The sequence below is a fragment of the Mirounga leonina genome, unplaced genomic scaffold (genome assembly GCF_011800145.1).
Source record: "Mirounga leonina isolate KUSES-001 unplaced genomic scaffold, KU_Mleo_1.0 Mir_165, whole genome shotgun sequence".
In the NCBI taxonomy this organism is placed as follows: domain Eukaryota; kingdom Metazoa; phylum Chordata; class Mammalia; order Carnivora; family Phocidae; genus Mirounga; species Mirounga leonina.
The window spans coordinates 64,465,123-64,481,496 of NW_023270415.1; the positions used below are offsets into that span (position 1 = coordinate 64,465,123).

The 16,374-nt window shown below is 44.3% G+C and overlaps 2 protein-coding genes across 2 annotated transcripts in view; one reads left to right on the forward strand and one right to left on the reverse strand.

The window, feature by feature from the left end:
- Positions 1–14,986, reverse strand: part of HAS2 (hyaluronan synthase 2) — a 29,857-nt gene extending 14,871 nt beyond the window's left edge. Inside the window, exons 1-2 of the mRNA XM_035011841.1 lie at positions 14,365–14,986; positions 915–1,541 (exon numbers count right to left, since the gene is read on the reverse strand). Of these exons, the coding sequence (XP_034867732.1) occupies positions 915–1,541 (627 nt within the window). The 5' untranslated portion in view covers positions 14,365–14,986. The remainder of the gene's footprint in view (positions 1–914; positions 1,542–14,364) is intronic.
- On the forward strand, positions 9,282–15,807 carry LOC118015420. Its single transcript, XM_035012269.1, has 4 exons — positions 9,282–9,389; positions 13,365–13,863; positions 14,685–14,844; positions 15,221–15,807. Exons 1-4 carry the CDS (start codon positions 9,282–9,284, stop codon positions 15,345–15,347), a joined length of 894 nt encoding a protein of 297 aa, XP_034868160.1. The 3' UTR covers positions 15,348–15,807.
- The last annotated feature ends 567 nt before the right edge of the window (positions 15,808–16,374 follow it).

A 16,374-nucleotide genomic window follows, 5' to 3' on the forward strand; every position in this document is an offset into this window, starting at 1 on the left:
AGCAGAATTTCACCTATTAGAGGACTGGAGGGGTGTCCCAATGGATTTTCTTAAATCAGAGATAGGTCTCCCTTTTCCACATCATCATGGCCAAAATCTAACTAAATTATCTGCAAGAAAATTGCAACTAGCAAATTCACAGGGACCCTACTAACATTCTGAAGAAAGCTTCAATGAGAACTAAGAGGGGAGAAACCCAAGGGCGAGCAGTCAGGGAATTAATGACAGACACAGCCTGTCTCATTTTCATGAGAGCAAACACCATCACAAATGCTTTCAAAGGTCAAGTGCAGTGAGTGAGGTAATGCTGTTTGGGGAGTGAAATAAACATTACTTCGGTTTTGCTCTGGGAAGGGTTTTTGTGTGTGTTTGTTTTTCTCCCTTTTTTGTTTTCCTTTTCTTTCTGTCTCTCAGTTTTGAATTCCTTACCCTTTTAAATCAAAATTGTTCTCACCAACCCCATTTTGCCCAGTCTCTGTGAAAAACGTTTTATAGCCATCTCTTGAGCCTGCAGATTTTCTCAGGACCTTTCTGCTCAGCAGACACTATTTTCTTACAAGGCTGGAGATTTTAAGACTGTGGAAAATGACGTTGGATTTGACTTGGCAGAACCAAGGGGGCAGAGAAGGTAAGGGAGGGAATGAGAAGGAAGGAAGGGTCTCCTGTTCAAAATAATCTTGATTTCCAACCAATAACACTGCATAAGTTAAGCATTTTCGTAGATAATTAACAGTTACACAAGATTTTTTTCCTCTCTTTCAAAATGTGCTTTCAGCAGTCACGCTGTTTTCAAATGAACTGAAAGAAGTACTGTGTTCAGAGGGACAAGGATGGGCTATAGCATATGCCTGAAGAGATACAAAAGCTGCTTTATTTAAATGTATGTTTGCCCTGGCAGGAATTCGGAAACCTACCTGCACATAATCCACACTTCGTCCCAGTGCTCTGAAGGCCGTGTACATGACTTCTCTTTTTCCACCCCATTTTTGCATGATGCAAATACTTTTGTTGGACAAGACCAATTGGGTGACATGTTGCGAGCTTTCTTTATGTGACTCATCCGTCTCACCAGGACCTTTCTCGTGGAAGTTGTTCTTCCAGATATAAGTGGCTGATTTGTCCCTGCCCATGACTTCACTAAAGATGTCCATCATATAAACGTCATCTTCTGAGTTCCCATCTATGACCATGACAACCTTAATCCCAGGATAGGTTAGCCTCTTCACAGATTGCAAACATTTCCGTAAGTAGTCTGGATCTTCTTGATACGCAGCGATGCAGAGAGCAACAGTTTTGTTCAATTTAATGGGTGTTTCTAGGGATTTTTTCATTTTTCGGTGCTCCAGAAAGGCAAACAGGCTTTGGATGATGAGGTGTGATGCTAAAAAGGCACCATACAGTCCAAAAGAGAAATAGTAATTATCTGTTTGGATAAATTGGTAGCCAACAATATAAGCAGCAGTGATTCCGAGGAGGAGAGACACTCCAAAAAGCGTGGTTCCAATTATTCTCAGGATACATAGAAACCTCTCACAATGCATCTGTAATATAATCAAATGATACTCTTGGTTAACCACTCTTGTCCCATACTTGTTATAAACATGGCATCATGGGGAGTATTGGACTAGAAGTACCCGAGAGCTCCAACCACACTTTCTCACTTAACCAGCTGCGTGTTTTTCTCATCTGCAAAATAGGGATAAGGATGCCCTTCTGGTACACCCCAGAGGGCTGTTTAAATGAGATGATGGTGGCAAAGTGCTATTGAAAACCATGACATGTTGAACAAATACATGGAAGTATTATTTTTAGTATGTTAGATCACATTTACTACGGATGCACTCTGTGTAGGTGGTCATAACTAGGTGTAGAACCTAATCATCCTAGTGAGCAAGGCATTCTTTCTTCCTACACCATGTTGCCCCCGACCTCCCAATACTGACCAGTGAAAAATGCATAGGAGATTTTGCTAAATTTCATCTCCTCTTCAATGCAAATCCCTCAGCTCACAATTTCCATGCAGCCAGCTGAGGTTGGAGATCAGGATACCTGGATTCTAGTACTAACTCTTCCAACAACTAGCTGTGTGACCTTGAGAGAATCACTTTATCTCTCTGAGTCTCAGGTTTTTTAATCCGTTAAATGAAGGAGTTTAGACTCCAAATCTCTGTTGACATTAAAAGTTCTTTATGCCTGGGGATCCTGTACATACATCTCTCAAGCCCCTGTAATTCTGATTTGCATTCCTTTGTTCAGAAGTCTATTTCCTCCATCCACCAGCACTAACACCAGATGGTTAGATCCTGGGGATCAGAAACCTTACTGTAACACAGTAAGCACACAATAAGTGTTTTTAGAAATAATTCATAAATTAAGGAAGAAATAGCATCATGATTAATTTCAACAGGTGAATTTCCCCAACCTCTGAAAGCTGTAATACATTAGACCTGAAACACATTTCAGCTTTTAATAGCAGCCAGTTATGTACTCCTCCCTGGGGTTTGTATAACTCCTGAATAAGGTTTTGAACAACGAGAGTATAGGAGGACAATTTTTTTGTATTTCCTTAAGTATCTCCAAAGCTGAACATAGAAGAGTTACCTGGTAGACTTTTGTTATTCTGTTTGTCTTTGGGGGCTCCTGGACCCCATTCCAGTGTGGGGTGGGAAGGATGTTTCCCATATATCCAACAAACAATTCTCCAGGCAACAGTGGGTGTCCCACAGTTTAACTCAATTCTGACACCATCTACCCAATAGCATCAGACTCCACGGGTTAAGGGTTCAGTCCTACAAGACGGCCCCCCATCTCCCCAACTTCAGATACCAGTCCCAAGCCCAGGTTGTGACCTGTACTTCTGATCTACCAGTTATAAATCAGAGGTTCCCAAGACCCACCCACCTGGTGTTTGATTAGTTTGCTAGAGTGGCTCACAGAACTCAGGAAACCTGTTTACTCACTAGATTACTGGTTTATTATAAAAGGACATAACTCGGGAGCAGCCAGATGGAAGGTCTGGGGAATGGGCACGGAGCTTCTACGCCTCTCCAAGAGCACCACAATCCCCAAATCTCTGTGTTCACCAACCCAGAAGCCCTCTCAACTCTCTCCTTCTGCATTTTTATGGAGGCTTCATTACACAGGCATATTTGATTAAATCATCGACCATTGGCAATTGAATTCAATCTCCAGCCCCTCTCTACCCCCCAGAGGTCTGGGGGTGGGACTGGATGCTCCAATCCTCCTATCAAATGGTTGGTTCCACTAGCCACCAGTCCCCACCCTTACTTAGACCGTTTTTTTTAAGTCATCCATTAACATAACAAAAGACACCTCTATCTATCGTCTCACTTCAAAAATACCAAGGGTTTTAGAAGCTCTGTGCCAGGCACAAGATGAAGATCTTATTATAAGCCATAATAACAATTTTCCCCCCAAATTAATTTTCTTCCTCTTTCAATAACGAACTATAATGAAGGTCATCATTGGTAGAAATGCAGCGTCCCCATCTTCAATCGTTTACACTGAATTCGGGGTTTTTGTCATATCTATATATAATTAATACTTGACCTTTTTTTGAATTCAACCAGCTTTTGAAACGTAAGTAAATCTTTTTTTTTTTTAAAGATTTTATTTATTTATATGACAGAGACAGCGAGAACAGGAACACAAGCAGGGTGAGTGGGAGAGGGAGAAGCAGGCTTCCCGCTGAGCAGGGAGCCCGATGTGGGGACTCGATCCCAGGACCCTGGGATCATGACCTGAGCCGAAGGCAGACGCTTAACGACTGAGCCACCCAGGCGCCCGTAAATCTATTTTAAGTGGAAACTTAAGGTAAGCAATTATCTCTGCAAAGTCCCTTGCTGGATGCGCTATTTCTATTTTCCGACTCCAAACTGACTTAAAATTGAATGTCCACACAGCACCTGGTATGATGTTGGTTGTTACCAGTTGTGTGGCCAACACATCACTCAGATCCAAGAGGCACCTTTCTTATTCCAGTGCCTGGAGTTACACACTGAGGTGGTCCTGAGTGGATAATTGTGTTTCCTCTCCTAAGCACAAGATGGCTTGGGATGGCTGGCCCTGGTGTTCCAGCTTTTGGAAACCTGAGATGGGCCACTTTCAAAAGGGACTTGAGGGCGGGTCTCCTGCAATCTCTCTTTTCCTTCTGCAGGTTTGATGCACAGACCAGCAAGGTCCCTGGGGATTGCAGAGCCCAGAGATAGAGGGATCCTTGTTTTCGAACTGCCACGTGGAAGGGAGCCAGCCACCAATCAGGAAGACCTGCCTTGGATGCTTAGGCAGCCAGAATTAATTGCTGAGTTTGTGTTTGTTTGCTTACCCACTATGAATTTTTAGTCCATTTCACCCTAACTAATACAACCTAGGTAATGCAAAGCACCCTGGAGACCAGGATCCTAGCTTGTGGGCATTATTTTCTTTTGTTAAGTGGAGAGGACATGAGGAGCCAAATCAAAGTGTTTATGAAAGGGTTTTAAAAAACCAAAATCATGATGCAGTTTAAAGTACCAAAGTATCGGCTAACAAGGAAGCGAAAACAACATACCCAGATGTGTCTCTCCTTTCCAGCACTTACGTAGGACATCAGAGGCTGATACAGGTAATCCCAACACAATGGAAAATTCTTGGTGCTGGGGATCGGTGAAATGGGGAGTTCCCAGTGAAAGGCAAGAGAGCACAGCATCCCTAGTTAATTAAAACAGCTGACAGGATGCCGAAAACTGCCAACGGGCACCTTAACCAATGCCTAAAGGTACGGGGAGCACCAGACTTGGAACTTGTCGTTTCCAAGACATGAGTCATTCTCACAAGAGTGAAAAATTTCAAGGGGGCTACAACACTCTGCCAGGGAGAAGCTGAAGTGTGTGTTTTGCTTGTGTTTAACATCACCAGAGCCAGTAAAAGAACTGCCTGCCATTCTTTTCCATTATTCATATTTTCCTTGCTTTTATCAGCACACGTAGACAAAGAGAGTGTTCGCATAGCATCTGCTGGCCCCAGCTGAAGTGGGAACACCCTCTTACGTCAGAGGAGTCTCCAGAATGTCCCTTTGAAGCCTGGGAAAAGTTGCTAGTAAACTGCTGCAACACGGTGAAAATTGAACCTTTATATTTCTGCCATGTATCCTATTCTTGCCCGTTACGACACATGCAGCATCTCAGGCCAGGCCAAAGGGCAAAAGGCACATTTCAGAGCAAACTTTACTGAGGGAATACATTGATCTCCAGGAGTGACACACAGTTGTGTGTTGTTTTATAACTCCCCGCCCTGGGGGCAATTTCATAGATATGGGCACCATATGTGTGAGACTTTCTGAGACAATCCTCAATTCAGATACTCTGCTTCATAAGCAAACTCTCCTTGTCAGACATATGGCTTTATTGTTAAATTGGAAAATATGGTTAGTTCCATCCTGGATCATAAGAGTTTACTGCTACATGGAAAGAGGATTTAGAAATCCACCTTCCATAAGTATTTAAAACATAAAACTTGGATTTTTTGCCCAAATCAAAACTTAATTGATTTTTAAGCTGATACTAGACCTGATACCAGTGATTCAATAAGTACTAGTCTGCACAGTAAATTCTAAGCTAAGCCAAGTGTTAAAAGAATACCTTGATGTATCATAATGTAAGTTCCACAAAGTCAACAGCTTTTTTTTAAATCTATTTTCAATAATGTGCCCCAAGGACATAAAACACTGCCTGGTTTATGGGTGATATTTAGTAAATATTTGCTGAATGAATGGATGTAACTTCCTGCATCAATATCATCATTGGCATCATTGTTATATCAGCTAACATTCACCATTCATTAGGCTTCAGGCACCGGGGCAAGTCTTGTCTGCTTTGTTGAGTCACATGATCCTATTTAATCTTAATAGCTCTAAATGGTAAATGTATTCTTCATCTCAAAGGACAAGGAAACCAAGACTCTTAAGTATATAAGTAACTTGTCCACATGGTCCCAAAACCAGGAGTAGGGTCCACATGGTAGCATAATGCCAGATTAGAGGATTCTCAGTAAATATTTACTGAATGGATTTGAATCATCACGACACAACAGGCAGCATCCTTTTGTCTCTGGCTAATACCACATTTCCTTGTGTAAGGAAATGTTAGAAATGAACCTCAAAAACTCTTTTCCTGCTGGGGCGCCTGGGTGGCTCAGTCATTAAGGGTCTGCCTTTGGCTCAGGTCATGATCCCGGGGTCCTGGGATCGAGCCCCACATCGGGCTCCCTGCTCAGTGGGAAGCCTGCTTCTCCCTCTCCCTCTGCTCCTCCCCCTGCTTGTGCTCTCTCTCTCTCTCTCAAGTAAATAAATAAATAATCTTAAAAAAAAAAAAAAACTCTTTTCCTGCTATTATGGAAAATGGGGAATTGACAGTCAGGAACGGATACAAGATCAGCCAACACTCTGGGAGGATTTCTGGGCTCATATACTTTTCTACGTGGATGCAGCCGAAAAGGACATAGAATGACCTTATCCCAAAGAAAGCCGGTGGTTGCGTCTAAGCAACAGCAGTGCTATTCATGCCTGCAGCCAAAATCCTGCTTTATTACCATGAGAAAGGCGCTCCTGCATTCATTGTTCCACCTGTAGAGCAGATAGAAACCTTGCTGTTAGCTCACATACCCCAAGTTGTACTCTGTAGGTCACTGGGTATCAGAGCCCTCTTTCCCCCTTGACCTCTTATTAACCAGAAGGCAATGTGGGATGAGCCAGAACAACAGCTGCTCCCAGAACACTAGCGCAGTGGCAAGAACTGAGTTCCCACAGCTTCACGACGCAGTCCTTCTGTCTGGGATCTGGGAGAAGAGGAAGTGAATTCAAATTAGTCGCCAGCATCTGGGAAAGGCTACAGAGAGTAGGGCCAAGTGCTATCTCTTCAGAGAGGTCTTAGCTTACCACTCCCTTCTAAAATGATTCCTTCCTCTCTTCACTCCCTGTCCTGCTCCCCAGATTCTGCTTGATTTTCTAACTAGCCCTGTGTACACTCTATGGCTACAGGGACTTGATGATCTCTATCAACTGTGTGTTCTTGTACCAAAAACAGGGTCTGGCACATAGTAGGCATGCTGAATAAATGAGTAAGTCCTTTTGGACTCGGGCAGTCAATGCAGACTAAGAACAGGTCCCTCTCCTATCTTTGCTGCAGGGCCGATGAATATATATGTTGAACTCTTAAGGGTACCTCTCCTCCAGCAGGGTTTTTTTTTTCTTTTATTTTTTAATAATTTCTTGCCCAGGGATGCCTGGGTGGCTCAGTTGGTTAAGCGTCTGCCTTCGGCTCAAGTCATGATCCCAGAGTCCTGGGATCTGAGTCCTGCATCAGGCTCCTTACTTGGCGGGGAGCCTGCTTCTCCCTCTGCCTGTCTCTCCCCCTGCTTGTGTGCTCACTCTCTTTCTTTCTCTCTGACGAATAAATAAATAAAATCTTTAAAAAAAGTAATAATAATTTCTTGCCCAGCTATCTAAATGTAATGGTTGTCGGGAGTACCAGACCAGCTAGTGAAGACCTCAGGATGATAAAGTCAAAAAAGGCAAATGGCCTTCCAAAAGCATTTCCAGAAACTGCGAGTTACAATTTGACGAACCTTATGAATTCAGGGGTCAAGGCTGGGGCATGGGGGATAATGAGATAATCTTTTACCAACTTCAAATCTGGTACTCTTACACTATTCACTGTCCATCGATCCATATGCTGTTCTGTGTTTGTTTCTAATGACTTGTGTGTGTGTGTGTGTGTGTATACTTGTGTGTGGCATGCATGCCTCCACGTCTCTGGAACCAGACTGAATTGCGACAGATTCGGGGCTCTTCCTTTTAATGGCGTGGTAACACTGAGCAAGTTACATAATACTAGACATCTTCAGTTTCTTCATCTAAGATAAAACGGAAATAATCATATGGACTTGACAAAACAGATTTTTACATTAAAAGAGAGAACTCATTTAAGTACCTAAAAAAAAAAAACAACCAACAGTTTCTTTCCTGCTAACTACCCAATCAGTCTGACTCCCCTTCCCTCTAATCCACTGTTAGTTAATAAGGGATGAGCATGACATAGTGAGCATAGCTGGACTGGGAAGAAATGGATTGAAGCCCAAGCTCTGCCTCATTTTAGCTATCGGACTACCTGACAGTTCCTGTGAATGAGCCATGTGTCCTTATGCAATCAATATCTCTGAACTTCAAATTTTAGGGATAGGGTTGAAACTTTATTTTCATATCACTACCACCCATAGCTGAGTGTCTATAAGGATGAATGTATGTTGCAATGTGGGCATGCTCTTTACCTGAAGAAGGAGTACAAAGAGTAAATTCCTTTTGGCATCTATCTACTCCCTGAGCCTTATTTCCTCATCTGCAAAACAGGAATGCAACCTTTTTGCAGGCTTACTGTATGTAGGCAAGGAATATATATATATATTTATCCCAGCTTCAATGGGATACTAATAGCTTTAATGTCTTACTGTAAAGAAAGAGTAACTTAAATGGTAAAGTGCACTTGTCCCTCTCCCTCATTATATTTTAAAACCCACTGAAGACTAGATTGCTGTCTTTTTAATTTGTAGCCAATATTTACACATACAGAGGCCAAAAGGAGATATGTAAAGAATATTTCCCTAGTGAACGCATTGCTCAAAGTCACATCTCATAAATAGCAGAACTGTTCTAGAACACAGGTTTTCTTTACCCCTAACTTGTTGTATTCTGGGGGCTGGGATTGGGGTGGCTAGGCCTCCAGTCATATGTAGAATGATTAGAATTAAGAATATTAACTTAGGCAGGTGACACTAGCCAAGGAACATGGAAACCTGCTTCTTTGTAAGATGAGACATACTCTGTTGCTTGTAGCCATTTGCCTGCTAAGGGTGGATTAGGAAGGCATGGCGAGCAAAGGTAAAAAGCAGGGGTTCCCCAATTTTCACGTACATCCACATTGCTTAGCAGGGTCTGTAAAAACTACTCATGTGTGGCTTCCACAACATTCTGAGTTCATTGCTATGGGGTGTTAACAGGGCATGAGTAATTTTCAAATCTTAAGCAATTCTAATTACAACAAAGTTTGGCAATCACTGGGTTAAAGTCTAAGAAAACTTCAATGATTTATTTGTATCAATACGCATCCCTCCTTTGTATTACCTCTGCTACTGTCCTCAACCAGAAATCCGAGGTAAAAGTTCCCAAATGAAGCCTCTCAATAGTCTTCACATTACAGCACATTACCCTCTGGGACATATTAGAGCACATGACCCTCATCCTGTCCCCTTCTGACCTCGTCTTCCTCTCTGGCTTTGAAGTTGGCCTTTGTCTCTCCAGTCCCACTGCATTGATCCTAGCAGAGACCCTGGAGCGAGTAAGCTTGCAAGGTTAGGCAACAGGCCTTTCAAAGGCCTTGTCACCCCAGCTGTGTCTGGATCCAGAGCTGTAGGTTTCAGATATCATTTGTACCATCAGTATTGATCGATCACTCCTAGGATGCCACTTCTCCCAACTGCCCTATTGGTTCCTGAATTTCACCATCATAAACTTCATCCTAAAATTCAGCATGGCAAAGGGTAAAGTTTGCAGAAAGGCTTGGCATGCAATCTTAGTTCTCTATGTTCGTCCTCCATTGGCTCTTGGACACTATTTTCATAGGTCAGAATCCCACGTAGCCATACGAACCACAAATGCCAAGTCTCCTCATGAAATCTTTTCTGATCTCTCAGATGTGGTTTCTCCTCAGTGTAAGCCCCCATAAAACTTGACTAGTCCAGCTGCAGCATAATTCAGCTCAGGGGCATTACATTCAAGAAGTATTGGATTAAATTGCATCCACACTCCTCTCTAACACTGTGACTTTGATTGAGTTGCTTAATCATTCTGAGGCAAGTTTCCTTTAATTACAAAATTTTCTTTATGGGGGCTGGAATTAGATATAATGTATATAAAGTATCTAATTCAGTGCCTGATACATATTAGACATGTGATAAACAGTAGCTATTATTTTACTTTTTTATGGGCCCTATTATATTTTGCCTTACACTATGGTTATTTATAAAGACTTCTTTGAGTATATTTTTTTGTATGACAAATTCCATTAAAATGTGAACTGCATCCTATTTGCTTTTTAAAAATTTGCAGTAAAAATTATGCATTTTAGAGGCATTCTTTTATAAATATTTTATTACTTAAGTTCAAAAAAATATTTAAGATGGGCGCTTGGGTGGCTCAGTCGGTTGGGTCTGCCTTCTGCTCAGGTCATGATCCCAGGGTCCTGGGATCCAGCTCACATCTGGCTCCCTACACAGTGGGGAGCCTGCTTCTCCCTCTCCCTCTGCTCCTCTCCCCAGCTCGTGCTCCTGCTCACTCCTGCTCGCTCTCTCTTATGAATGAATGAATGAATGAATGAATGAATAAATAAATAAATAAATAAATAAATAAATAAATAAATAAAATCTTAAAAAAATATTTAAGAGTGTAACCTCATTATATTTATTTTGACTCCTATATCAGCAACATTTTCCTAGACTGTGAGGGGCACCTGGCTGGCTCAGTCAGTAGAGCATGCTATTCTTGATCTCAGGGTCATGAGTTCAAGCCCTACCTTGGGCGTAACTTGGAAAGATAGATTATGGACAAGGCAATATATATACAAACTCTATACATCTGTATACGTTGATGACATTCAAAATATACTTGAATAATTTAAGGTATATGCGGTGGGGTGATACTTATTCTATGCAGATTGCCCCTAGAGAGGAAAGGATTAAAACCAAGTTGGGGTAGAAATGATCTTTGTACAGGGAGCTGTCTCCCCCGTTCAGCTGTCATACCAGCTGCAACTGGCTTGGTCCTTGCAGCCTCTTAGTGGGACACAACCTGAGTGAATTTGGATTAAAAACAAAACAAAACAAAAAACAGAACCCAGAAAGGGACAGTGGAGTTTATGCTCTGTTCTCCAGTTACTTTGTTAACTCATCACTCCCATATTATGCAAAAGTCAGGAAGCTAATAACGTAACGAGCCACTTGTTCTTCGATTGAAAAAAAATGTAACTGTGTAAACAAGTCTCGGGGTAAAAGGTACAGCATAGGGAATACAGTCAATGGTATTGTAATATTGTTGGATGAGGACGTGGGTTGGGTAGCTACACTGGTGGTGAGCATAGCATGAAGGTCAAACTTGTTCAATGACTATGTTATACACCTAAAACTAATGTAACTTTGTGTGCGAACTATACTTCAGTTAAAAAATGTAACACTGTAATACAACTTTGCCAAAGGGGACCTACACATTATGCATAAGGGCTTTCCCCACAGTTCCAAAAATAGATAAATGAATCTGTGAATGGTCTGTGCTTAAAATTTCAAGGAAAAAAAAACTGTTTTAGGGGCACCTGGGTGGCTCAGTTGGTTAAGTGTCTGCCTTTGGCTCAGGTCATGATCTCGGGATCCTGGGACTGAGTCCCACATGAAACTCCCGGCTCAGTGGGGAGTTTGCTTCTCCGTCTCCCTCTACCCCTCCCCCACCCCAGCTCAAGCTCTCTCTCACTCTCTCTCTCTCAAATAAATAAGATCTTTAAAAAAATTGTTTTAAAAGAAAGCTGGTACGGAAACCATGTATTAAAGTGTTTACGAAATTCAAAACTATGAGGCTCTTCTATAAACCTAACAAAAACAATTAGTTTCAATCTGACTTACTTTCTAGGAAGTTTCTTATTTCTTATTTGTTGCTCAATTCCTGTGTTCCAGGATGGCAGCTACTTCATCTTTGATTTGTAGAGAGTAACATTCAAATTTGAGACTAATCACCGATTGAAGACCTCAATTTATCGAAGCTGCTTAACTTTCTCTGGTAAAGATTTAGTTCTAGGTACAATACCAGGTAATACGTTTGCCAATATGTCTACAAGACATTTTTCTATTCCCCCAACTCAGGAAATACATAAGTAAGAAAAAGTGAACAGGAGTGTTGATATTCTAATTCCAAAGCTGTCACTGAGAAATGTTGACCTAGAATTCTGAATACTTATTCCAAAACTGCAAACTCACACACGACATAATATAAATACTATAATAGGCACTTTAAAGAGTTAACCTTCTATTGAAAATGTAAAATAGCCAAGTAGTGAAAAGACCTGCAATGAGCATGATGGGTATTAAAAATGCAGTACCAATAAATAAATAGATAGTAAATAAAAATAAAAGTAAAAATAAAAATGCAGCACCTCAGTAGTTCGAGTAATCTTATTTAGCATCTAGAAAAACGCAGCGAAAATATAATGAATGAGTCAATTTGCACACATTGGAATGAAAAGAAAATGTTTAGAATTTAAGTATTCTTTTCAATCTTATTCTGTAAATTTAAAACCGTATCTACAAACAGTTTGACGGGCATAAATATTTGTCCTAGCCCAATCTATATAAATACACATTTTAATTTTAAACCTTTCATCATTGAAAATGAATATGTGTTGACCTTTTAAAAAGTTAAAATTACCTTTCTAAAAAATCATAATCCTGTTTAACGCTTCCAAAGGTACATTACCCAACTCCTTCACTGCAATAAAAAATCTGCGTGGAGAAAAGCTTGAAATCTACAATAGGCAGTGAAGGCTTCCCCCCCCCCCTTTTCAGTCACCCTCACTTCCTCAGCAAAGCCCAGCTACCAATTCCCTTCACTTTTAACTCAGAGCTGAAAGTCTATATATACTCAGGCCTGCAGTTCGGGGAAGCCCTTCGTAGCCAATCAGAGCTTCCCGATCTATTGCGTCACACCTCCCCCCAGGGTGTGACGTCAAAGGCAATCCCAGGCCAGCCACGTGGGTTGGAGCCCAGCGGTTCTGGGCAGCTGCTCGGGAGACGCCCGCTGCAACAGTCCGCAAGCGTGGGGAAGTGGCCAGGGAGGGGCGGCCACGGCTCCTACACGCACCTAAGGGGCGCACGGCTGCAGCAGCTCGCTCGCCCCGGGGCGCGCAGGGTAGCTGAGTCCAAGTCCCCCGCGCGGGCGTTTGGGTGGGGGTGGGGGGGATGGAGGGAGAGGCGCTGGCACCTAAGCCGGTGTAATAGGACCCGGGTCTCGTAAGCCCTCCTCCCCAGGCACAGCCTCTCCGCTCCCAGCCCCTCTTCCCAGCCTTAATTATCCTTTCAGCGCCGTTTCCCCTCAGCCGAGTCCGCACGGCCAGAGAGAAAAGGCTCTCTCGCCATCCCCTCCCGCCCGCACACAGACCCTCCTTTCAGACCCGCCCTCCCGTTCCCTGGGACCCATTTCGGAGCCCTGGCTCTCGCTGGGCGGGAACCGGCGTGACGAATTCCGCCCAAGGTGTTGATTATCCATCCCAACCCAGCCTCTGGCTCGCCTCCCACTTCGCCCCGGCTCCCACCTCCGGGCCGGGCGCTGGGGACGGCACCCCCAAGCCCCCCACCCGCCGGGCCCCGCGCTGCAGCTGCGGAAAGGAGCGCCAGCGTGCTCGGTGCCACGTCGGAGTTGGCTCCCGGGCCGTTGCAGCTGCCTGCGCTGCAGCGCGCGGTCCCCACGCACGCCCTGCCCCCGGGCGGCGGCGAGGAGAGGGACGCGCGCCCTCCTCCCGCTGGGGTCCCCGAGCGCCACCGCCTGCGTCAGGGACCCCTGGCCCGAGGAAGGCTTCCGGAGCCGGGCAGAGCCCGGGCCGACCCAGCCTGACACTTTCCTGGGGTCCGGGGAGTGCAAAGGAGGGGAAGCGAGGGAAAGTGGGAGTGGCCGAGCGAGGCCGGTAGCTGCGAGGAGGTGGCCAAGGACCCTTCTTCTCGGGGGTCCTGGCTCTCCGGAGCTGGGAGCCCGGATCGCTTTAACCCTTTGCTTTCCAAGTAAGAAGCGGGTTTCCCACTTAAAAGTAAAAGCTGGGCTGTTTCAGGGCTTTCCTCCCCACGTAGGGTTGGGGGGAGGGGAAGAAGGGAAGGGATGGAAGGGGCAAGGGGATGGGGGAGCGGCTGTGCGGAATACATTTTCCTTGCACTGGAAATTCTTGTTTCCCGACTTGGGAGCCCCTCTGCGGCTCCGGAAGATGAGGAGTGGAAAAGTACATCCCGGGACGTGCGGTCTTTCCCAGGCAGAGAGGTTACCTGTGTTCCCAGAAAGGCAGCGGATTTCGGGCGAGCGCCGCAGGGATGGGAAAAGACAGGGTGCCAAGCCTGAGAGTGATCTGAAATATCCCCTGATTTTCAGCCTGTTGGAAATTGGCAGACCTCAAACTTTCCTGTCGAAAACCAGCTTTACAATTATTTAACACTTACGTGGATAATTTCTTCCCTCTCCCTGGCCTATTCTGGGGCCCTCCTGGTTCACCATATCGCGCCAGTGTAACGTACCTTGTTCAGCTCTTGGTCATAAAGTTGTCCTCAGCCTGTCTGTGTGGTCCCGGAGGGTCGGTGGCGGGCAGTTTCCAAAATTGAGGTAATAAGAGATCAGATGAATTTGAGACGACCGGCCAAAAAAAATAAAAAATTTAAAAACAACATTTAAAAAGGATGGGGGAGTCTTAAATGTTTGGTTCTCCCCACTTTAAAAGGAAATCTCACTACTGTTCTTTTTAATACCTCCGTTGCACTTCAGTCTAATTCTTAAAAGAAAAAATTGTGCTTTAAAAATAAATTAACTTTATTTTATTTTATTTTATTTTTTGCTCCAGGTCCCCCTCCCCTGATATCGGAAAGTCTCTTTTCTTTTTCGTATCAAGAAAAGCCCGGTGAAGACTCAGCAGAACCCAGGAAGCGCAGAATCGGGAGAAAGTCTTTGGCTGGGGCTGGTTCAAGTCCCTGGTTCAATGGGCTGCTGGAAGCCAGGACTGGGTAATTCTTTCCAGACGTTTTGACTTCTCCTTCCTCGCTGTTGTTGCCTTTCTGCCTCCTCCAACTTAAGGGGGTCTTAACAAGTGAGCTGGTGGGTGTTTTAATAGGGCGGAGGAGGGAGTGGGGGGTGAGGGGAGTGGAGAAGGGAGGTGCGGACTGGGGAACCCGGAGGGGAGGGAACTGGGAGCGCGGGCGGGCGGGCGGGCGGGAGGCGGGGAGGGGTAGAGGAAGAAAGAGAAATTGGCCATTCAAAGCCCTCTCTGAGCTAGAGGCCGGTTCTAAACTCCAATGAATTCAATTAACTTGATTGCTAACGTGTGCAGAGAAATGCACTGCACATATGCTGGCCACCACCTGATTCCCTCCTTCCCTCCAGCGGTGGAGCGGGGAGGCCGCGCTTTGCAGACATCCCTGAACTCCAGTCTGAGTTACAAGGATTCCCTCTTCGCGAAAAACTCCCCACAGTTTCACTAATTTGCTTTAAGGCCAAATGGTGCCCTTAGGCTAAGTAACAGCCCAGGGGAGAGATAGCTGGGGTGGGTGGGTGGGTGTGTGTGTGTGTGTATACACACCTGGAAATTCGAAAGCCGGCTGCGACTCTAAATAAAATCAGCTACAGGTCTACCGCATGTTAACCCTTTCTTCCCAGGAGCTCAAAAGTTTCTGAGCAGATGTCAAGTGTCAGAGTCTCCCTTACACAGACGTTACCGTCTTGGGTGACGGAAAAAGTGGAAACATGATCATATATTTTTTTCTTAACTTAAACCCCTAATGTAAAAATGCTCAAACAGCACGCATTATAAATAAAACATAAAATAAAAATCGTGCTCTGGAGAACTCGGACGTAGCGCCATGAGTAAAAGCCATTTCCAAGAGAATGGCTTGAATGGCTTTTGCTTCTTGCGAGCCTAAGAAGCTACCGAGTCAGAATGCTGCTATTTGCTCTGACACGCTCTTTTCTCAATCTCCCCCCCCCCCCTTGCCCTAAAGCTGGGAAGAGTTACTTTTCCCGGTGACTCTTTTCCCCTTATTTCTCTATGGTCCTCGCCAACACGTCTCCTGATGACTTAAAATGGACAGTAGGTGGCACTGTTTAGGAAAAAATGAGAGTGAATTTATAAATTCACCGATTTGGCCATTGACGGTTCCGCTGTAATTATTATAGGGTAAAAAGAGATTTTTCTTTCTTTCTTTTTTCCTTCCCTTCCAAGGTTTCTCTGAAGTGTGGACTTATTTTGGAACTCGGCTAGGCCTTGAAAAGTGGGGTTTTGCTCCTTATCACATATTTTGGACAATAGTGAACAAGTCAAAACAGAAAAGTCGAGTAAAACTAGAAACGATGCTTTTCAACAAGTCGTGCAGGGTGTGGTGTTAGGGGATGTGCTTAGAGGTCAAGAATTTAATGGCAATACCAGGTAGTCAGCCAACCCAGTCCCCAGGGGCCGACCTGCAAAGTACCACGCATTTCCGCCCGCACCGCCCCCTCCTCCGGCGGTTACACCTCTGGGAAGCATTACCCCGGCCTGATGA

Excerpts from the sequence above, each read along its gene's own strand:
- LOC118015420 (XM_035012269.1), top strand. The coding sequence starts at position 9,282 with ATGACCCTCATCCTGTCCCCTTCTGACCTCGTCTTCCTCTCTGGCTTT. Across the intron at positions 9,390-13,364 it reads TAGCAGAGACCCTGGAGCGA|CCTCTGGCTCGCCTCCCACT; the intron begins GTAAGCTTGCAA and ends ATCCCAACCCAG. Across the intron at positions 14,845-15,220 it reads CTGCTGGAAGCCAGGACTGG|CGGTGGAGCGGGGAGGCCGC; the intron begins GTAATTCTTTCC and ends CCTTCCCTCCAG.